Source organism: Leptonychotes weddellii, chromosome 9 (assembly GCF_054177405.1).
Source record: "Leptonychotes weddellii isolate Sample4059 chromosome 9, ASM5417740v2, whole genome shotgun sequence".
Classification (NCBI taxonomy): Eukaryota; Metazoa; Chordata; class Mammalia; order Carnivora; family Phocidae; genus Leptonychotes; species Leptonychotes weddellii.
Genome location: NC_138377.1, coordinates 28,489,640 through 28,509,327, shown reverse-complemented (window position 1 = coordinate 28,509,327; position 19,688 = coordinate 28,489,640). Strand labels below are relative to the sequence as shown.

General features: G+C 49.2%; 1 protein-coding gene and 1 pseudogene across 3 annotated transcripts in view; one reads left to right on the top strand and one right to left on the bottom strand.

The window, feature by feature from the left end:
- EXD2 (exonuclease 3'-5' domain containing 2) overlaps positions 1 to 9,629 on the top strand; it is a 59,014-nt gene extending 49,385 nt beyond the window's left edge. For all 3 annotated transcript variants that reach the window (XM_081830353.1, XM_081830352.1, XM_081830354.1), the window contains one exon: positions 1,204 to 9,629. In XM_081830353.1, coding sequence (XP_081686479.1) covers positions 1,204 to 1,420 — 217 coding nt within the window. In that variant the 3' untranslated portion in view covers positions 1,421 to 9,629. The remainder of the gene's footprint in view (positions 1 to 1,203) is intronic.
- Positions 8,250 to 8,548, bottom strand: LOC102740892 (GTP cyclohydrolase 1 feedback regulatory protein pseudogene; annotated as a pseudogene).
- Positions 9,630 to 19,688: the final 10,059 nt, after the last annotated feature.

Below are 19,688 nucleotides of genomic sequence, written 5' to 3'. Positions count from 1 at the left end.
TCCAGGATCATGACCTGAGCCGAAGGCAGTCGCTTAACCAACTGAGCCACCCAGGCGCCCCACTTTTTTATTTTTTTTAAAGACTGTAATTTTGAGTAATCTCTGCACCCAACATGGGGCTTGAACTCACAACCCCAAGATCAAGAGCTGCATGCTCCACTGACTGAGCCAGCCAGGCGCCCCAAGATTTTTATTTGTTGATTTTTTTTTTTAAAGTAATCTCGAGGCCCAGCGTGGGGCTCGAACTCATGACTGTATGATGAAGAGTCGCATGTTCTACTGACTGAGCCAGCCAGGCGCCCCCATCTTTTTTTATTTATATTTTTTTTAAATTGAAGCGTCGTTGACACAGTCACAGAATGTTACATGAGTTTCAGGTGCACAACAGGGATCCACCAAGTCCACGTGATATGCTGTGCTCACCACGGGTGGAGCTCCCGCCTGTCATCACAGAATGCTATCACCATACCACTGACTGGACTGCCTGTGCCGGCCGGCTTGGCATTCTTTCTGGGAGGAAGGAGGCACTAAAGAAATGTCCCACCTTGCATTTTACGTGTAAGTGTTCCAGTGTTTGAGACATTGGAACATGTGGGGTGATGTAACAGCCCCGTATAGATACTAAGTATGGTTGAGAATGAATACCTTAAAAGAAGGGCGGGCTGGTACCTGAGTAACCCTGGAGGAAATAAAAGACCAACGACATTCTTCACTCATTGTCAGCCAGACAGTACGGCCCCTGGAGTGGGGGCTGAGCAGCCTGCAGCGGCCTTCCCACAAATACAGCTCAGAATCCCCAAACACCTTTCTGTTGGACTGTGTGCAGTATGTCCAAACTACTTCTTTAAAAAGGCAGATGTAGGAAAGATGCTTTAAAAACAAAGTAGGGGGCGCCTGGGTGGCTCAGTCCGTTAAGCGTCTGCCTTCGGCTCAGGTCATGGTCTCAGGGTCCTGGGAGCGAGCCCCTGCTCAGCGGGGAGTCCGCTTCTCCCTCTGCCCCTCCCCCCTCCTGCCCGTGCTCTCTCTCTCTCAAGTAAATAAATAAAATCTTTTTTTTTAAGCATTAATGTAATCAACCCTTTAGAAGTCTAGCCACCTCCTCATCTGCCCTGTGGAAGCCCCGTGGCCCGCAGCATTTGGAGCCATCTGCGCCACCATGCCGTGCTTGCCTCCCTCAGACCCCTGTACTTTGTGTCTTGCCAGGATTTCCAACGAAAACTACGTCCCCCACGGGCTGAGGGTGGTGCGGTGCCACAGCCGGGGCGGGCTGCGCTCCCTCATGCAGCTGGAGAGCCGCTGGCGTCAGCACTTCCTGGACTCCATGCAGCCCAGGCACCTGCCCCAGCAGTGGTCCGTGGACCACAACCATCAGAAGCTGCTCCGGAGATATGGGGAAGACCTTCCCATCAAGCTGTCGTGACAGCCGCTCTCTTCCCAGGTGAGGACGGCCAGGAAGCTGAGCCAAGGCGGGAAAGTCACCTCTTCCCGTGTCATTAATTGTCAGAGCCCAGTGTCACAACGTGGAATGCCAACCCACGCAGATCCCAGGATGCTTCTGGTGGAGCCAGGCTGTTGCTTCAAGGGGAGCGTATGGTTGTGGATTTTAGTTGGGCAGGGTGAGAATTCTTTTTGCCTCCCTCTTATTTTATTTTCGTGGACAAAAGGGCCTTGGCCTTTATTTTGCTTTCCTTCTTTTGCTTTCCCTGTGCAGACAGCAAATGAAGGATTCTCCCCTGAGGTGACTTGTCAAGGTGCTCAGGTTTTTAATACATTTCTTCCCTGCCCAGTATGTTGGTTTTTCTCAAACAGGGGCAGCCAAGTATTTTAATCCCATTGGGTGAGGACGGGAGAAAACTTTCTTGCAGAGGTTGGAGAGGTGAACAAGGAGTCAGATTCATTTTCCCGGTTCAAGCTCATAATTGTAAATTCCTTGGCTTCATGCTCTCCCACAACTCACCTGGTTGAGATCCATCCCATCTAGGTCACTTCAGTTTATTTCCATACTTGAGAATGTCCCCCTTTACACGTCCAGGACCAAAGCAGCGACTTCCTGCCATATGCTTCCACCCTAACACTGGAGGAAATCCTTTTCTGGAAATAGGCCTTCTAACTGGGTGGGGCCGAGAGAAGTACAAGCACCATCTCTCAAGAAAACTTTGATATTTGCTCCGCGTTCCCTTTCATTGTCTGTTCGTTGCAATCCTCCTGTCCAGAAGTGCAGGGTTTTTAGCTGAATCCCTTTCTGAGAGGAAGATTCTCTTCTTTCAGAATCAGTGTCAGGTCCCTTCCGGGTTCTGTGTTCCTTCAGATTTGTAATACTGACCTGTTTTCAACACTTCATTGTCTCTTGGAGTCCTTTGGTTAGATTGCATTGTGAGGATTTCTCCACCTGCTCTCATGCCTGGGACTCTGAGATTAATTCATATATTTAGATGTTCAAAACGGTGATGTTTCATCTCTTTATGTGAAGCCACCACTTTGAGCATGAAAGCAAGTTATTAGTGATTAGTATTTTTTCTCAAGTATGAGGAGAGCTTTTTTACAAGATGACTAACAAACTTAAACAGTTTTATGGCCAGAATCCAACAGGAGCTGTTTTGAAATTGTGCCCAAGTTGGTGATGGTTTGCTCTAACACTGATAAATAAAACTTCTTCTAAGCACAAAGTTCACTGATTGTAAATGTAACACTTTTTTCTTCACAGCTTTATAAAATCGGTAACTGTTCTTGGGGGAGGAGATAGTCATCCCTCAGGTCCCTGCCGTGTGGCAGTGGCGTGACGTGCGTGCAGACATACCACGCACAGCGCAGCTTCAGCCCATCAGCGAATGGTCCGGAAACGAAGGTGCATTTTGTTCTTACGCCCCTTCATTCCCTCTTGTCCTCAAACAGGCATTTCTGGGCCCTAAACTTAGAGATCCTTGAAAATGAATAGTACCAGCCGCCTTAGGGACCATATGTTCAGTGGGGTAGGTTATTGTGGGCGTGTGCCTCAGTGGCTGGACCCCACGCTCTGGAGTCCAGGGGTGAACCTTGGAGACTGATGGGTGGTCGTTGGAGTAGTCAGGCTTGCCACAAGGTGGCACTCACAGATTTTGTTTTATATTCATTCTTGAGAAATAGGGCTTTTATATATGGTTCCTGAACATAACTGGTGACTTATATTTCCAAATCTGTGTAGCTGATTTTGGGTCATTTGGATAGGGTTACAAGAAAACTTCCTCTGAAACAGGGAGTAGGGTGCTTTCATTCTCTTTCCCCGTGATCCTCATGCTAAGAGGGGAGAAGCACGTACGAGCTTATGTAAAGGTGCAGTGGTTGCTGTGGGAAGAAGGAATGGATTCCCCAACAGAGCTTCCTGCAAGGCCCAGTAACAGAGCCAGCAGCCACCGTAGAGAAAGAAGCTAGACTGGCACATGAGATTTCTCGCCCTTCTCAGAAGTTACTGTGTAGATTTGACTTTCTCTGAGTCAGCCTTTAGCACCCTTTCCTCAAGACTGACAATGGTGACCTCAAGTGAGATATTTTAGGGAAGGCATATTATAAAAGAGCTAATTATTGTGTTTTGCCGATAGGAAAAAAAAAAAGAAAAGCAATGTATGTTCATTAGAAACGAGTCTAAAGAAGGAATAAAAACCATCCATCTTCCCTCTGTTTAGAAAAGAGCTAACTTTGCTGGTATGTCCATGAATTTCCTTTCACTATTTAAAAATGCATAAAATACAAATAAAATTCAGAGTCATATATAAATACAGGTTGGCATCCTATTTTTTCCTCCTCACTTAACATGGTACCACACCACAAGTAATTAATTTCCTGTGCCCCTAATCTTTGAAAGTAGATTTCTAGTGGCTCTACCATATTTTAGGTGTCCATTCCCACACTGTTGAAAATTCTGGTTGTTTCAGATCCTTTGTTAATGTCAGTGGTGCTGTGATGAACTGTCTTTTATATAAATCTTTGACTGTATCTTTGATAATTTACTTAGGATAGAATCCTAGAAGTTGGATGGGGCGGAGGGGGCTCACATTGCTGGAGTGAGTATCAATTGATACCACCTTTTATTTCAAGGGAACGGTTCTCTCTAACCCTTAAGCTCGTGTCCCAGTACATTTGCTGAGCCTCCATGTGAGCGGTAGTGAGAGGACAGGGTCATGGCAAGGGCCTCGCTGAATGTGCCCCCGTCATTGTGTTTCTAGGCTTAGAGTCTTCTCTCTGCTTCCCCTTTGTCTCCCATCCTTTACTGACTCATTTCCCCTTGTAGCCAATGTTTTTTGGAAACACTGTTTATTTTAAAATAAAAACGTAAAATAAAAGTTACAGACAGATCTTTTTTGTGTGTACGATACACAAGCAATCGGTGATTTGCTGTCCTAAAGTGAACAAGGCACAATATTCAGGGATTTGTTGCTCTTTAAGAGTGCAGCCATAAGTTACTTATTCTTATCCATGTCACGGATGGAGATCAGATGACAAATGTGTTCTGTTGAAATAAAGCCATTTTAATCCCTCATTTTAGACTCTTAAGAACCCAGCAGGCAGAAAGAGCTTTTGTTCAGCTTCCTCTTCTACCTGTTAGTGTGCGGCCCTAACTTTTGACTATAATCTAAATTCTTAGTTTACCTTACCTCTCTGAGTTGTTCATTCATTCATTTATCCTTTCCTCCTTTTTTTTTCTTCATCATGTCTCACCGTCATGAGAGGTATCACTTTTTACTTTTAAAGAAGACAGTTTCTTGGTTTGCTAGTTTACTAATTATTACATATTTTAAAAGGGTCCTTCTTTCTGATCTTTTGTCTTTTCTGTTGCTCAGTGGCCATTTTTGGAGTACCTGATCCTTCAGGAATTCAGTGGGAATCCGTTTTTCTTGGGTGAGATAAGCTGAAAGAGGGTGTAAGAATGACCTTGTTACAATGAACTCTTGATCTGAATAACGTAAATATAATACATGGTCCCCAGAATACATTTGCTTTGGAATTCAGCGATATACATTAGCTATTCACCAAGTTACCTCCTCATGCTGAAGTCTTATACCTTCTGCCTGTCCCCAGCCCTGGAGCAGTTTCGCGTCAGGTGATGGCGCAGGGCTTACAGGCAGCCAGGTAGCTTACTTGTTCAAATGACCTAGCCCACCAGCCTGCTAGGAGATGCGTTAGTCACCCCCCTTTGCTTGAGGCACCGAGGCCCTTGCCGTAGTGCCGGCATGTGATTTGGGAAGGTGGGAAGTACATTAGACTATTATTTCCATCTAACCAGGTCTGTCTGTGGCCCACCTTGTTGGAGGTCCCTAGACACTGTGGGTAACTGAACCAAATGGGTAATCATTTGGGGGATAATCAGGAACTGACTTCCTTTGCATAGGAATAGGGAATGTCAAAGGACCTAGTTCACGAATCCTGGGTGGTATGTATACACTGCCTTACAAGGTCATTTTCTGCTCTGAATGGAGATAATTTCCTACCTTCCAGACTGAACCCAAAGCATTTGCCCTCCTTTTAGCTTCCTTACTTATTAATTCTTGCATTTTCCTCTCGCTAAGTGGGTAGTCTGTTGCCTTTCTGCCTGCATAAGCTCCAAAAGCTGCTGAGTTTGGAGTCAGCATTATTATAAGCATGGTGTGTGGTCCAGAATATTCCTGAGTTGGAGAGCCTACTTATATTCTACTCCTGCTTCCCAAAGATCTCCCTTTTCAGGCTTCAACATGCTGGGGCAGAGTTGGGATTCTGACTGTTCAGGCCACCAGGGTATCCGTTAAGTCCTGGATAAGAACCAAACATTTGAGCTTAGTAAGCTAACAGCTGAAAAGAAATGGGAGATTAAGACATAGGTAGTTTTAAAAGAGGTATGTTTATTTGGTTCATGGGTTGATGGGGGTAGCCCATGGACTTCGCTTTCTATTTTGCTTTTCCCTGTACTCAGTTCTGTCGTGTGTTGGAGGGTCAGAGAAACAGGCTGGTGACCTAGGTTTTGGTTCTGGCCATTAGCTGTGTATCTTTGGACTAATCACTTAACTTTTCTGGGCTGCTTTCTTTACCAATAAAGTTAGAAGTCGAGATTAGATGTGCTGTAAGGACCCTCCTAGCTGTAGCATTCTGCAGTACATCCCACTGTTTCTTATGTGGTGCTTTCCCTTGGGAGTTGTGTACCTTCTGCTTCGCTGAACACCCTCATCCCGCCCCCGGCTCTGGGAATGGAGACTGTGCACGGAAAGGGGGGAAATGAGGGAAGCAGGATGCCACACCATGTCCTCCTGGCCTCATTGACTAGAGAGAGAAGCCTGCTTCCTCCACCTGGTGTTCCACCTGGGGTCAAAATACAGTTCTCACCAGAGATGTGCTGTGTGTGGCCTTAGGGAACTCACATTCCTACTTAGTTCACTACTTAACAACAAAGAAAGAAGAGAAATGTTTATCTTCAACCGCATTGCTAGTTCTGTAAGGTTTAATAAGGGATAAGCACAGAATGGAAATGAGGCAAGTTTGCCAAATATTATAGATGGGAAGATTTTGAGAAAAAAGGAGTGAGTGTTTCTCATTTTAAGGATAGGAGAAATTAAGACTATACTATAGAGGACTGAATAGAATTAGGTACTTTACAAGGAAAACACTAAACCAGTAAGTTAAAAATATTCTCTTTTTTTATGTTGTCATGACTGCCTTTTTGAGGGATCCAGTGTTAGCACGTTGTTATCCATCCATAAGTCCTAAGACATGATCAACTCACAGGGAGACTGGGAAGTTTCTGGGGCCTGCATCTTGTATAACCCTGACTGGCCTTGGACTTTGTCCCTTTTACCTTTGGCCATCAGTAAGACAGACATGTGCAAAATGTAGTTTATATTTTATAAGCTGCCAAAAGGCATTGCTCTGTTTATATATCTGTTCCCTATGACCTGACAGAAAATACATTTCCCAGTTCGTCCTTGTGCTTAGTTTCAGTCCCAAAGAGGGTGTTGGTATATTGGCTTTTCTTTGTTTAGCACAGATTTAGACCCAATATACTAAACTTGCAGCACTTTTTATAATAATCACCCAGATGTAGACACGAGCCCCCATTTTCTGCCAAATCAGGGTCATTTTGTTGCTGTAGTTCCAAAAAAAGTAACCGGATAGCCAAAAGGGAGGCTAAAGTGTATTTCTCTGCCCTCTGATAGATGAACCCTAACTTCATCTAAAATTCTGACATCTTTCGTCATATCCCATAGAGCCAACTAGAGTCCCAGTAAGCTAGCTTATTTTTTTTTAATCAAAGGATGTATGTATGGGCCCTGGAGGTTTGGTAGGCCTGAGATGTAGCCACATACATGCGGCTTCCTCTGAGTTCTTGGATACAATGAGCAGGACTAATGTTGGCTCCAAAAAGGGACAGAGATGGCTTGGGGTTAGTTTTTCTTTTTTAAATGTCATACAAGTGCAGAGCAGTTGGCTGCCGTCCCCGTCTCAGACCATCAGCAGAGCTTGACCTTGGCCAAGATTTTGCCTCATCCTCTCGGCATCTCAGCATAGAGTTGCGTTTCAGCCGTGGAATGCTTAACCAAAAACACATGCTGTAGTGATGGTTTCCAAAGAGCAAGTTTTTGCAGAAAGTCTACATTGTGTTGTCTTCTCAAAACAACAGTTTTCTCTGAACTACCAACCCAATAAACCCCCAAGTGGCGATTCTTTGACTCATTTGTTCACAAGGGCTAGGATTTTTGTTGTTGTTAATAATACTTTATTGAAGCACAGCAAAATGAACATACAGTAAAGTACAAATCTTAAGAGTACTGCGTGTGAATTTTGACAAATTGTATGCCCCATGTAGCCATTCAGGGCTGGGGTTTCTTTCTTTCTTTCTTTCTTTTTTTTTTTTTTGAGCAACCACTCATCACAGCCCTTTATTGGCTTGGACTAGCTATGCAGGACCCTCCCACCCAATCCTGGAACTGTGCTCCTTGGGGTCTCCCAGCTGCTGGCCAAGGACAGCCTAGCTCTTGTGGGCCCCTCAGCCTGCCCACAGATCATGACCTCCTCTAAGGCCCTTGGCCAGGCCTGAAACTGGAGGGGCAACTAGAAGCCCCAAGGCAAGGGCCCTGCCCTCTCCCACTGGCTGAGGCAGGTTTCAGAAAAGGCCATTCACTGCCCAGTGGTGCTGGGCAAAGGAAAATGACGATTTGGGAAGAGAGGGGCTGGACAGTGAGTGAACAGATGCTCAGGATTGGGAATCATACAAAAAAGGGGAGCCCTGTCTGCTCCTAAGTGTGAGAGAGTTAGTCGCTGTGCAAGCACCACACCAGCATCTGGCCCACCTCTGTCATGCTCAGCACATGTTCCAGCTTGTCCAGGACCATGCGGGGAGGGCCACCGATGAAGTACTCAAAAAAGTTTTGTTTCCCAAGACACTTCTCTGTGAGGCCCCCAGATACTCTATCAGCTCTGGAGCTGAGTGCTCATCACCCACTGGGGTGGGGCCCACTTCCGTGTGGACCTGGGTGCTGATGAGCAGGTAGGGCATGATGTGTGAGTCCCGATCAGGCTCCTACCTAGGGCTTTGGGCTCAGTGTGGACACCAGCCCCTCTGGTTCTAGGACTGCTGCGATCCACGGCTCTGAGTCCAGTTACTCCAGCTCTCGGGGCTGGGGTTTCTTATATTACGTGAAACATCTGATGATGTACGGCTTTGGATCAGAAGGTTGTACATTCATCTACCTGAGCAGATTACTATAAGACAGCAAATCCAGTTTGCTCTTTTGTCGTATCTAGTAGATGTGGTTACTGCAAAACTTCATGATATTTGTTTCTTACAAGTTACTTTTGAAAATAGGTAATGTGTGCACAAATTCCAAAAAAAAAATTTTTAATGTGTAATGAAAAGGGAATCCCTCCCCCCCGCCCTCATCCCTCCCCAGTCCTTTCCCTCCTTGAAGGTAACCACTGTTACTGTTACTTGGGCGTTATTCAGCCTGGAGCTGGGGGGAAGAGGGGTTTTGTTTTTAAGTCCCAGCTTTCTTTGGTTGTTAACCAAGAATATGTTTCTCAGGGGCGCCTGGGTGGCTCAGTCATTAAGCGTCTGCCTTGGGCTCAGGTCATGATCCCGGGGTCCTGGGATCGAGCCCCGCATCGGGCTCCCTGCTCCGCGGGAAGCCTGCTTCTCCCTCTCCCACTCCCCCTGCTGTCTTCCCTTTCTCGCTGTGTCTCTCTAGGTCAAATAAATAAAATCTTAAAAAAAAAAAAAAAAGAATGTTTCTCAGCCTTTCTCTTTATACTCCAGGCTCTGGTCTAAGGCATTTATGTAGAAACTTGGACCTACAGCCTCAGTACCACTAATCCTGTTTGTCCTGTCCTATGAAGTTCATTCTCTGTATCTGTCATCTGGCTCAAAAGTCCATGTTTCTCACAGGATTGGCCAGGAGTTGATGATAGCTGGAGTTGGGTTTTTTATATTAGGCTTGCTACTTTTAAAATACATATTTGAAATTTTCCATAATCAATTTTTTAAAATTCATATTTCTTTAGCAGGGGCTTCTGCAACATACCTATCCGACTACATTTTTTGTTTTAAAGTGATGCTGAATTGCAGTCCACAAGTAAACCATAGATGGATCTCTAGACAGTCCCACCCCCACCCCCACAGCCACCCAAATCAGACATTCAAAACTCCAAAGTTACAGACATGAACTGGGATGATTTTTCACCTTCACAAGCCATTCTTCTCTTTAAACATAGGATTGACCTCAAATTTATTTTGAAAGGCCAACTTCTCTGGCAGGCAAAATTTGATTTGATTTATACACTATGTTTTTCAAGAATATAAATGTCATGCAGCGCAGAGGACTTATATTCAGCCTGGCACAGTATTTTACACAATTTACAGGCTCCAGAGCCAGGGAAGGAAGCCCTCTCATTCCCAGCCCTCTCAGTCAGAAACCAAAGCGTGATGGATGGATGGATGGCTGTCCTCAGCCACTTTTAGCTCCCAGCCTTATTTTGTACTCCTTTGTGGCAGGTGGATGAGGAGTCAGGTCTTCCCCAGATTAGAGTTTCCCAAAGATACACAGTCCAGGGAAAGGAGGGAGGCTGTTTGTGTTTTCCAATTCAAGTCCCATATGGTTTCCCTGGGGCCATTTTATCTCTCATGTCCTTTGGTGCTCTCCTCTTTGTCTTGCTGTTATCCGATCACCCAAGGCCTCTTCAGTCATCACTGAGAATATTCCCACTGGTCAGGGAGCTCCCTGTGAGCATCCCTTTTAGCACTGCTGTCACATTTGAACAGCATCTGCTTTCTGACAAGCTTGAAGACAGAGTGAAGGAAGTCGTCGAGACTTTCCCAGTGGAAGTGGATAACACAAGCAGCCTTTGGGACTTGGATCAATACGCCGTGAGGTTAGTGGCCGGGCAGCTTGTACCAGGGGAAGGGAGGCTGATTCCCAGAGGGGGCAAGGATCTCGTGGTCTCAGCTCTGTCGTCTGTGCAGGGTCCTAATGCTGGCATGGTTCCCTAAGCCTTTGGCTCCAGGCTTTTCTAGACAAAACAGACGGAGGTAAAATGCTTGCTTGTGTTTTAAATAGATTCTGCTCGCCGCAGCCAAGAAGCCCACAGCTTGGGAGGTGAATGACCCTTTCTGAGAGGTTTCTGTTGCGCCATGGCTTCCTGCTCCTGTTCCCTGACCTGACTGCACTGGTGTCAGGCGTCTGCTTGCTGCTCCCCGGACGGTTTCTCTTCAGGCCTTTCTGGTTTTAGTACTTACTACACTTTCATGGGTTTTCGCTCTCTGCTCTTTCTTGCCCTGAAGCTGTTTTTCCTCATACTGTGTATCTTTCCATCTCTTGTGTCCACTCTGTCAAGTGCGTGTCTCCATCTGCTGCTCCTTGTCTGACTCTGCCACGGCTTCTCAAATTGTCCTCTCGCCCGCACCTTCCCGTAGCCTGCTGGGGGACGACCCGCCCTCACCTGGGCTTTGTTGGCCCTGGAAAGAAGTCGGGTACAGGGATTTCGAACGGATGGCGGAGGAGCCTATCCCAGTTGTGGGGCATGTGACCGCACCAGTCTGGGTGGGGACCTCAGAGATGCGGCTGTCGCTGGGCAGTGTGGCAGTGAAGTAGGTAAGTCGGGGGGGGGGTGGAAGGAAGTAGGGGACACAGAAGGGACGGCCAGCACCCATCAAAGGGGATAATCAGAAAAGGAGGTAGAAGAAGGCCGGGTGGCAGCTAGATGTCACAAGGGAAAGCTGAGCAGGAGCCACACTAGGGGAGAAAAACGGGGGAGCAGGGCCTGCCAGACATACCGCAGCCCAGCTCTGCCAAGCAGAGGCCAGTGGGCCGGGGGGAGAGAAAAGGGAGCCTTAAAGACCCCTTCTCCCCATGCATCTCTGGTCCTTTTGTTCTTTTTCCTTTCATGTTCCTGCCCTCATGTTATATTAGCAACAGAAAACAAAACAAAAAGCAGTCGGTCTTTGAAAGGGAATGGCAAGATCTGGAGAGTTTAAAGCTAGATGCATGTACTTCCCCATTTCCTGGACTCTTGGGCCCCTTTGCCCACAGGCTGCTGGAGCCGGGAGAGCTAGCCCCTTTTTGGAACGCCTAGAATGGAGTCCCTATAGCAGTTCGACAGCTCAGCTGGAGTGCCCGTGGCAAAGGCAGCCCGCAGTGGTGCCCACCCAGAGAACCCTCCACGTACACGGGGGAGCAGGGCTGTTGGCCACACCGGCTGGAGGGCTGGGACTGGTCTTGGGCAGGGCCTGGGCTGAGGGGTGGCTTCCGGCCATGACGCCAGCCCTATCGTGGCCTCCTCTGCCCCCAGGAAGTGAGCTGCAGAGAGGCTCGTGGTTGAAGAAAGAGAAAGGAAAACTCTTCTCTTGTTTAAAAAATGTTTAAACTGAAGAGGTAATAAATGCATATGGCAAAGAAATCAAAAGATACAAAAGAATGTATGATGAAAAGTCTCCCGCTTCTGTTCTCAAGTTCCCTTCCTCAGGCATCCTGGATGTACCAATTTCTTGTACATTCTTACTTCTCCTTTTTAGGTCTGCTGTAATCCAGAAGTTTTTAGATTCTTGACCCAATGGAATATTTTAAATTGTTCGGATATATATGTATGTATGTAATGTGTGTGGAGGGACTAAATGATAATAAAGAAAACTGTATCTCGGTTTATTGCCAATAATTCTTGCTGGGGCAGGAACGGTTTAAAATAACTAACTAGAGTCTTAAAATGCTAGCACTGGAAAGGACCTTCCGAGTCCCTTGTAACAAAGCCTTCATTTCAAACACAAGAGGCCCAGAAAGTGACTTTTCCAGGGTCCCCACATGAGGTAATGGCACTTTTTGGGTAGTGGCCTTTGGAAAGATAGGGATCCTGGAATGAAAGACAGATGATTGGGCACGGGTCTAAAAATTTCCTCCATTGGATACAAACATGGGGAAGGAAATCGGTAATTTCCAGGAAAAACCTGAAGTCACATTCTAATTGAAAAATAGCACACATGCGCGTGCACACACACACACACACACACACACACAGGCACTGGCCGCGACAGAAGATGAAAGTCGGCAAAGTCTACTGTCTGTCTCTCCTGCTGAGCTGGGCAGAGGCTGTAAGAGGCAGCATGACGTCACTCCTCTACTGAGGAACCCACACCCCTCGGACCTGGGGTCCCTGGACTGGAGGCAGATGCAGGCGTTTTTGTTGGGCCGGAGGGAGAAATGCCCGCCCAGACTTGAGTAGGAGGACAACCTGTGCATGGACCCCAGGTCCGAGATGCCAAGGGTGCAAGGAGGGAGTGCCTGGCCATGCCACCGTGGAGCTCTGCCACCACGGGATCCAGGAGCACCAACGACCCCAGCTCTTTACACCGCCTCCCGGGAGGCAACACCCCACGATTTATATGCCGACAAACCGGCAGGATAATTTTGAAAAATTCTCTCTGCTTTGACGTTTGCTCCACACACTGTGAACGATTTCAGTGTCCAAGCCAGACTGATGGGCCTTTTGATGGCTTCAGTGAGAGGGCACATGTATGACTGTAAACACTGGCAGTAAAAACCCTCAATTGCTTTGAAATGGTAAATTTCCAGGCAATGTGGATCTGATGTTACACGCCTCCCTGCATTAACAGCTTTTTCTTCCTGTTCAATTATTTTGGCTGGTAAGGGAGTGGAAATTACACTTCAAAATATATCGATGGATATTTTCAGCCTTGCTGAGAGCTTCAAAATATGTACCAATCCCAGGAACATTCCCTTAATTTCCACCTCCAAGTTTGTCAGGGAAAATGGAGGTATCAACTACAGGCCCAGTTAGACAAAAGGAGATGCAGGAGCAGGGCCAGCGGTCTCTTTGCATTTCAGATTCTCTCCGGTCTTACTGTGTAATCTCTTTCTCAGCCAAATTTTGCTCCAGCCCTAAGTCTAGGGGTCCATCCTAATATGTACCAGGTGACAAGGTCCTTGATAAAGAAATGAGATTTCCCAAGAGCTTGGGTCTGGGGCCTTGAGACAGGGCATCTGATGGAGGCGGAAAAAACCACCAGTTCTCTGTGGCTTCATTTTCACTCAAGGGATCCAGAAGTCCCAATCTCTGATGCACGTGGTTCTCTCCTATGTCTAGGTGCTGGGCGCATGGGCAGCCATCCAGCAACACATTTGCCCCAATTGTGCTTCTGGTTTTCTCATGTCTACCTGACCGGTTCCTTCCACTTCTCTTTCTAAGCACCAGACCTGGATTTACAGCCGCCTTTCGGGACAGACCACAGAGAGCTCCAGTTCGGTTGAACATGCCTCCCAAATCTGTTCCTCCATCTGCGTTTCCCGTTAATAGTTGGTTACCTTACACCAAAGCACTTGTCTCCTACACAAGAAATTTGCATGCTATTCTTCATTCCTTTCTCTAACCCCACTTCCAACTGATCACCAAATCCTTTGAGTCTGCCCTCTCTCTCTCCTCCAGAGTTTCTGCCCTAACCTAGGCCCACAGTACTGCTTGCTTGGACAATCGCGGTATCCTTGTGATCCCCGCCTCACTAAAATTTATAACTAATCATGTCACTCCCTGGTTTAAAATCTTAGATGGTTCTCCATGGCTTACCAGAGTAAGTCCAAACGTCCTAGAAAGGCAGAGAAGACATCTGTTAACCGGTCAGTGCCTACGTCTCTACCCTGTTGCCATCAGCACCCCCTACCCCCAAGCCCCTCACCATTTCCTGTGTTCCCACACACTTCCACATCCTAGTGTCCTCTGTTTGCCTCCTCCTCTTCCCAGAACACCCTTCCATTCTTGCCTACTTGCCTGCCCTTTAAGATTCAGCTCTCAGGTGACTTCTTACTTGAAGAAGCACCCTTTGTGCTTCTAGAGAGTTCCATTATATCCTCTTGTGACAATTGATGTGTATTTCCCCATGATCAGTTACTGGGCTCCTCAGAAGCTGTGATCAGGTTTTGTTCACTTTCGTGTCCCTGGAACCTGGAATTGCCTGGTGTGGTAGGCACTCGAGAAGGAAAGGAAAGGAAAGGAAAGAAAGGGATGGGCATACCACCCCGCGGGTAAGCAGGCCTGTGGCATTTTCATGGGACAGAATGGGGAGTAGCAACAGCCCTCCCCCCTAGGTATTTATCTACTCATTCACTCATCGCACAAACATCCAGGGAGTGCTGCCGCAATGGCCAGAGGCTGTGCTAGAACCGGTGACAAAAGAAAGCGGCCAGGCCCTGCTCAGAGGAACTCCCATTCAAGGGTGAGAGACGGGCATGTGGCAAGCCCTGCCCTGGCCTTTTGGGCCATCTGTCCGGCTCTGAGGACCTTTGCCACTCATCGCCACAGAGGCTGTGGAGTGGGGGAAGGGATGAAGGAGAGCACCCGAGAGATGGGGAGGTCAGGGAGGCCTCGCGGAGGGCTCTGCCTCTGGGACCAATTCTGCTGACCAGCTGGCTTCGTTTATGCATTTGTCCTTTGCAGAAATTCCTTACTGTTAAGAAAAAGCATTTGACACATTTCTAATTAACCCTCAGCCTCTGCAATCTTATTATTCCCAAATGCAACAGCTGACTCATCTCATGATCAGTAATAATATTCGTAGTTCCTGCAGTTATCCTCCAGAACCAGGGTCACTCCTCCCAGATTCTGGTGGGACCACAGAGGACCTTTCCGCCCCCCACCCTCCACCCTGCCATCCTGGGGCAGCAGCATTTGGCCCCTGGTCCTGGGGTTGCAGGGAGGGAGGCAGTGCTCCTGAGGAAGCACTGTTGGGGAACCTGAGTTGCTCCCCACCCACTGGCCCACACTGACCCCAGACGAGTCACTCGCTTTCTCTGGGCTCCAGTCCTGCACCAATGTTGCACACAGCTACCCACTCCTCTTCCTTCCCTTCCTGCCAGCAACAAGTACTTACTGAGCACGTACTATGTGCGGCTACATGCCAAGCGCTGTTCTAAGTGCTGGGGAGACCACGGGGAGCTCCTGGCCTCATGGGGCTTACACCCCAGTGGCAGAAACCAATCTGAAAAGCCAAATAGGAGATCTAGGCCTGATAAGACTCTTGGAGCTCCTTTCAAAGAGCCAGGTCCTCTCCTTGATGGTTTATAAGAAACTTGGCTTAGAAATAACCTTCCCTTAGGTACCGTGGTGCCTTCAGTGCTGGCAGTGGGGATGGTACGTGCCACTGATGGCTGGAGGACCTCTGCGGGCACCAGTCTCTTCGTCTGTGCAAGGGAGAGGGTCACCCCCTTCCTCACAGGGTCATGGTGAGTATTCTGAGATCTTGCTTTGGCACAGTGCCTGTTGCCTGGTAACATACATTCTGTTCACCATGTCTGCCTCCTTTTCTGCTTAGAGCCGACACGGCGGTCTAACCAGTCCCCCTCACCCACCGTCCGGGTCCCTGCTGCAGCTGCAGGCTGGGCAAGAGGCGTCTAAGCTGACGCAGTCTCAAGGGTGATGGGTATGCTGGCAAGAATGGACACCCAGCAGCAGCTGGGGCCCTGCACGCTGCCTCTGCCCCCTCCAGGCTGCTGAGCACAGGCTCTAAAGAGACAGGCAGCCATCCCCCGGTGGGGCAGGACAGTCATCCTTGTTGGGCCGGTCCGAGCTCTGTCCTCCTTCGCAGCCCTGGTGAGCAATCCCCCACATGTGCCCGGGGCAGGCCTTCCGAAAGCCCCTCACCCGGAAGCCAGCGGCAATACCTGTACGAGGGGCGACGTGGGGTGGGGGCCTGGGCGGCTTACCAGCCCCGGGGTTTACATGCTTTATTTCCTACCTTTCCCAACAGTGCTGCAAGTTAAGGGCTGTCAATACCCCTTACAGTTGAGGCAACTGAGGGTAAGAGTTTGCCCAAGCCACTCTCCTAATACGGGACAGAACCAGCATTTGAATACAGGTGGTCCCACTCCAGAGCCAGGGTCTCACCCGAACTATACAGCCTTCCTCCCCTCTGTTATCCACCCCCACATCAAATGCACAGGGGCAGAGAGTTCCCTGGGGCCTCTGGGAGCACCCAGGGCACATGGCTTTGCCCAGCTGACCTGAGTGCTGGCTTCGACAGCTTTAATAGAGAAGGCCCATGCGGAGAGCAATGCCACATTTTGGAAGAAAATGCCCAAGGAACCAGCAGTCCAAAAGGGCACAGTTGGAGGGACCTTGGAGGTCATCTCCCTGAATCCCTCCTCTTCCAGAGGAGAAAATGGAGGCCCCAGTGGGGAGCTGAGGTCCCTGCACACAGAACTTCTGACCACCCTGCAGACCGCCCAGTGTGCTCAGAAGCCCTGTCCTGGCACCCAGACACTGGCATGGGGAACAGACTCAAATCCAGCCCCACCTCTTCCCTGCTGTATGGCTCTCGTCGCCCGCCCACCCAGTTTCCCCAGGTCCGGGTCTGCGGGCTGTGGCGCTTCAGAGATCACAGATGTGAGGAGCCGGCTCGGCTGCTGGCACCTGCTGGGTACCCAGTGAACTACAGCTATTATTACCGCTCGTGTTCAGTGAATGCTGGGCAACACCAAGTCTCTTAGGTGTCGCTTTGATTCTCTGGTTCCGCTGGACTCCATTCCTAGGACCAGAGAGGATACAATGCTCACTGTCATCTCTGAACACTGAAATCCATCTCAGGGAGGGCTGAGCCTCAGCCCTACACCTATTTAGGATTCAAATCTGGAAGAAAGCCCATGGGCTGTAGCTGAGGCGGCAGCCCCAAGTTCCTGGCTCTTCCAACGTGCCCGTTACTTGAGGCCCATCACTTAACCTCTGCCTACGTCAAATTTCCGTCGGCCAAATGAGCATGGTAATAACCGGCCTCCTTACCTGCACCCCTCCACCCCCGCTCTCGGGGGAGTGGGGGGAATTTTACTGTGTCCATCTAAGGGAGGGCTGGCTGTGAAGTCAAACATCATCCAGAGAGGCTATGTCCCTCTGGGTTCTTCTCGTGGTGGTGGCATGGGGGTGCATGGGTGGGGGCAGACAGCCTTCTGTTCCAGACAGAGCTACCAGGGAGTGACAATTGGTACAGAGGCATAGCATCCTCACCACTGACCCCTGGGGAGTAAGAGGTGAGACATGCAAAAATCCTGCCAAATTCCAGCTCCTCCTTCCCTCCCTCTCCTCGTACAGCTCTCCTTCTCGAGCCATCAGAGACCCCATGAGCCTGATTTTGATCTCCAGCTTCATTCCCCATGCCTAGGGTGAGTTTGGAGCTTCTCACTAGGGGGTTGATGTAATGTCTTTGGATCCCATGTCCTCTTACCTGGTTTTCTCAAGACCAGAGGCAGCTAGACGTGCATAGGCCAGGCTGGGCTGACGGAAGGAGCCCGTGGCAACAGAGGGCCATTCCCCAAGTCTTTCCACTTCGCTGACCTGAGAGCCTATGTGAAAGTGGGGCACAGGAGGGCAGCTCCTTTACATTTTTTTTTTAAGATTCCATTTATTTATTTGACAGAGAGAGAGAGAGACACACAGCAAGAGAGGGAACACAAGCAGGTGGAGTGGGAGAGGGAGAAGCAGGCTTCCCGCTGAAGAGGGAGCCCGATGCGGGGCTCGACCCCAGGGCCCCCGGGATCATGACCTGAGCCGAAGGCAGACGCTTAACGACTGAGCCAACCCAGGCGCCCCCCATCACATTTTCTTGTTGTTTGGAAATGCCTGTGGGGCCTGACTCTTAAGCAGCAAGGTTTTCCTGGCTTCCCCCAGAGGACATGACCACTGGTCAGTGCCATGATTCCTGCGGAAACCAGGCTATGGCTTGACAGTGGTTTTCTCTATCTCTGGAAATGAATCCTGGCCTCTATGGCAGTCTAATTAAACCCCCCAGGCAAGAGACCCCAGGAGAGCAAGGCTGGCCCACGGCTCCTGGGCCAGTGGCATCTCCACACCCATCTCCTGTTGTTCCTGACTGCCACCTGGCTTAGGCCGTGGATTCCCTGCTACCCTCTGTGAGACCCTCTTTGTACACTCTCTTTCCAGGGTCCTATTCTCGGTGGGGCCATTTCTGGACTTGCCGACATGTCCTCGCGGTTTGTGTTCTGAGTGAGGAAGAGGGTACTGCAGTGGCAACGATGATCTTTCTGCAGCAAAAACTCGTTGGGCTTTTCTTTCTTCATTTTACCTCATTCCAACAGAAACGGAATGAGCATCTATTACACGCATGGTTCAGTCCTGCATGTTGGAGAAACAGGGTGCTGATGGGGATCACTGATGGGGGTGGCTGGGGAAGGCATGAGCTGTGACCTCACCTTTGCCTGATTCCTGAGGCAGCTTCATTTGGAGTCGGGGACATTATGTGGGCCGGGACCCTCCGTGAGAGCCAGGGTCCAGGAGCACCCGCACCAGCAAGAAGCAAACTCCCCGCCAACTCCGCCCCTGGCATTCCAGGGCCCAGCCTGCCCAAAGTCAACTCCCAAGTCCTTTCCAGCATCCTGGGCCCCAGCAATACCAGGCAGCTCTCTTTTCTGGAACACATCAAGCACTGCCATCCTCTGGACCTTTGCTCTGGTTATTCATGCATCTAATACCTTGCCCTGTCCTGCCTCTTAAGAATTTATTCAAAGGTTTATCCACCTTCTGTGAGAAGTCTTCTTTAAGACTACCTTGCAATACATTATTTCTTCCTCTGTGATCCCAGCTTGGTTTATGTAACATCTACTCGCTGTGAGTCTGCTCTGGGCCCGACACTGCTGCTCTTCTAGAACTCATTTAGCCCACCTTGCCTTCTGCTCTGAACACGAGCAGTTCACACAGAAGTCTCAGTGCCTCCGGGGCTGGGACAGTGATTTCTGCGTCCGTGTCTCACACCACCGTGTTTTGCACTTTGTGGAAAGGGCAAACGGAGAGATGGCTTCTAGACTGGGCTCTGCCCACTAATTAGTCGTGTGGCCTCGGGCCAATCTTCCAGCCTCTCTGGTCTCCTTTCTCCCTGACAAATAGCGGTGATAATACCTCATGGTTGTTCAGGGGAAATGAAGGGTCTGGAGGGAAGCCTCCTGAAAGCTGGGAGCCCCAGGCCAATGGAAGATGTGGGGTAGTTGTATCCCCATTCTTTCCCTGGCGGTGAAGCAGAGTCGCACCCACTCCGCTCTCTTCGAATGTCAAGTGCACCAGCTTCCAATCCCTCCTCCGGGCGGGCCCTCGGGCGGCTCGGAATCCTAGGCTGCGGAGGATTCCCGTGCAAACTCCAGACTCTCCTCCCGCCCAGCCGTCCCTTCCCGAGGCCTCGCAGAACACACCTTAAACCC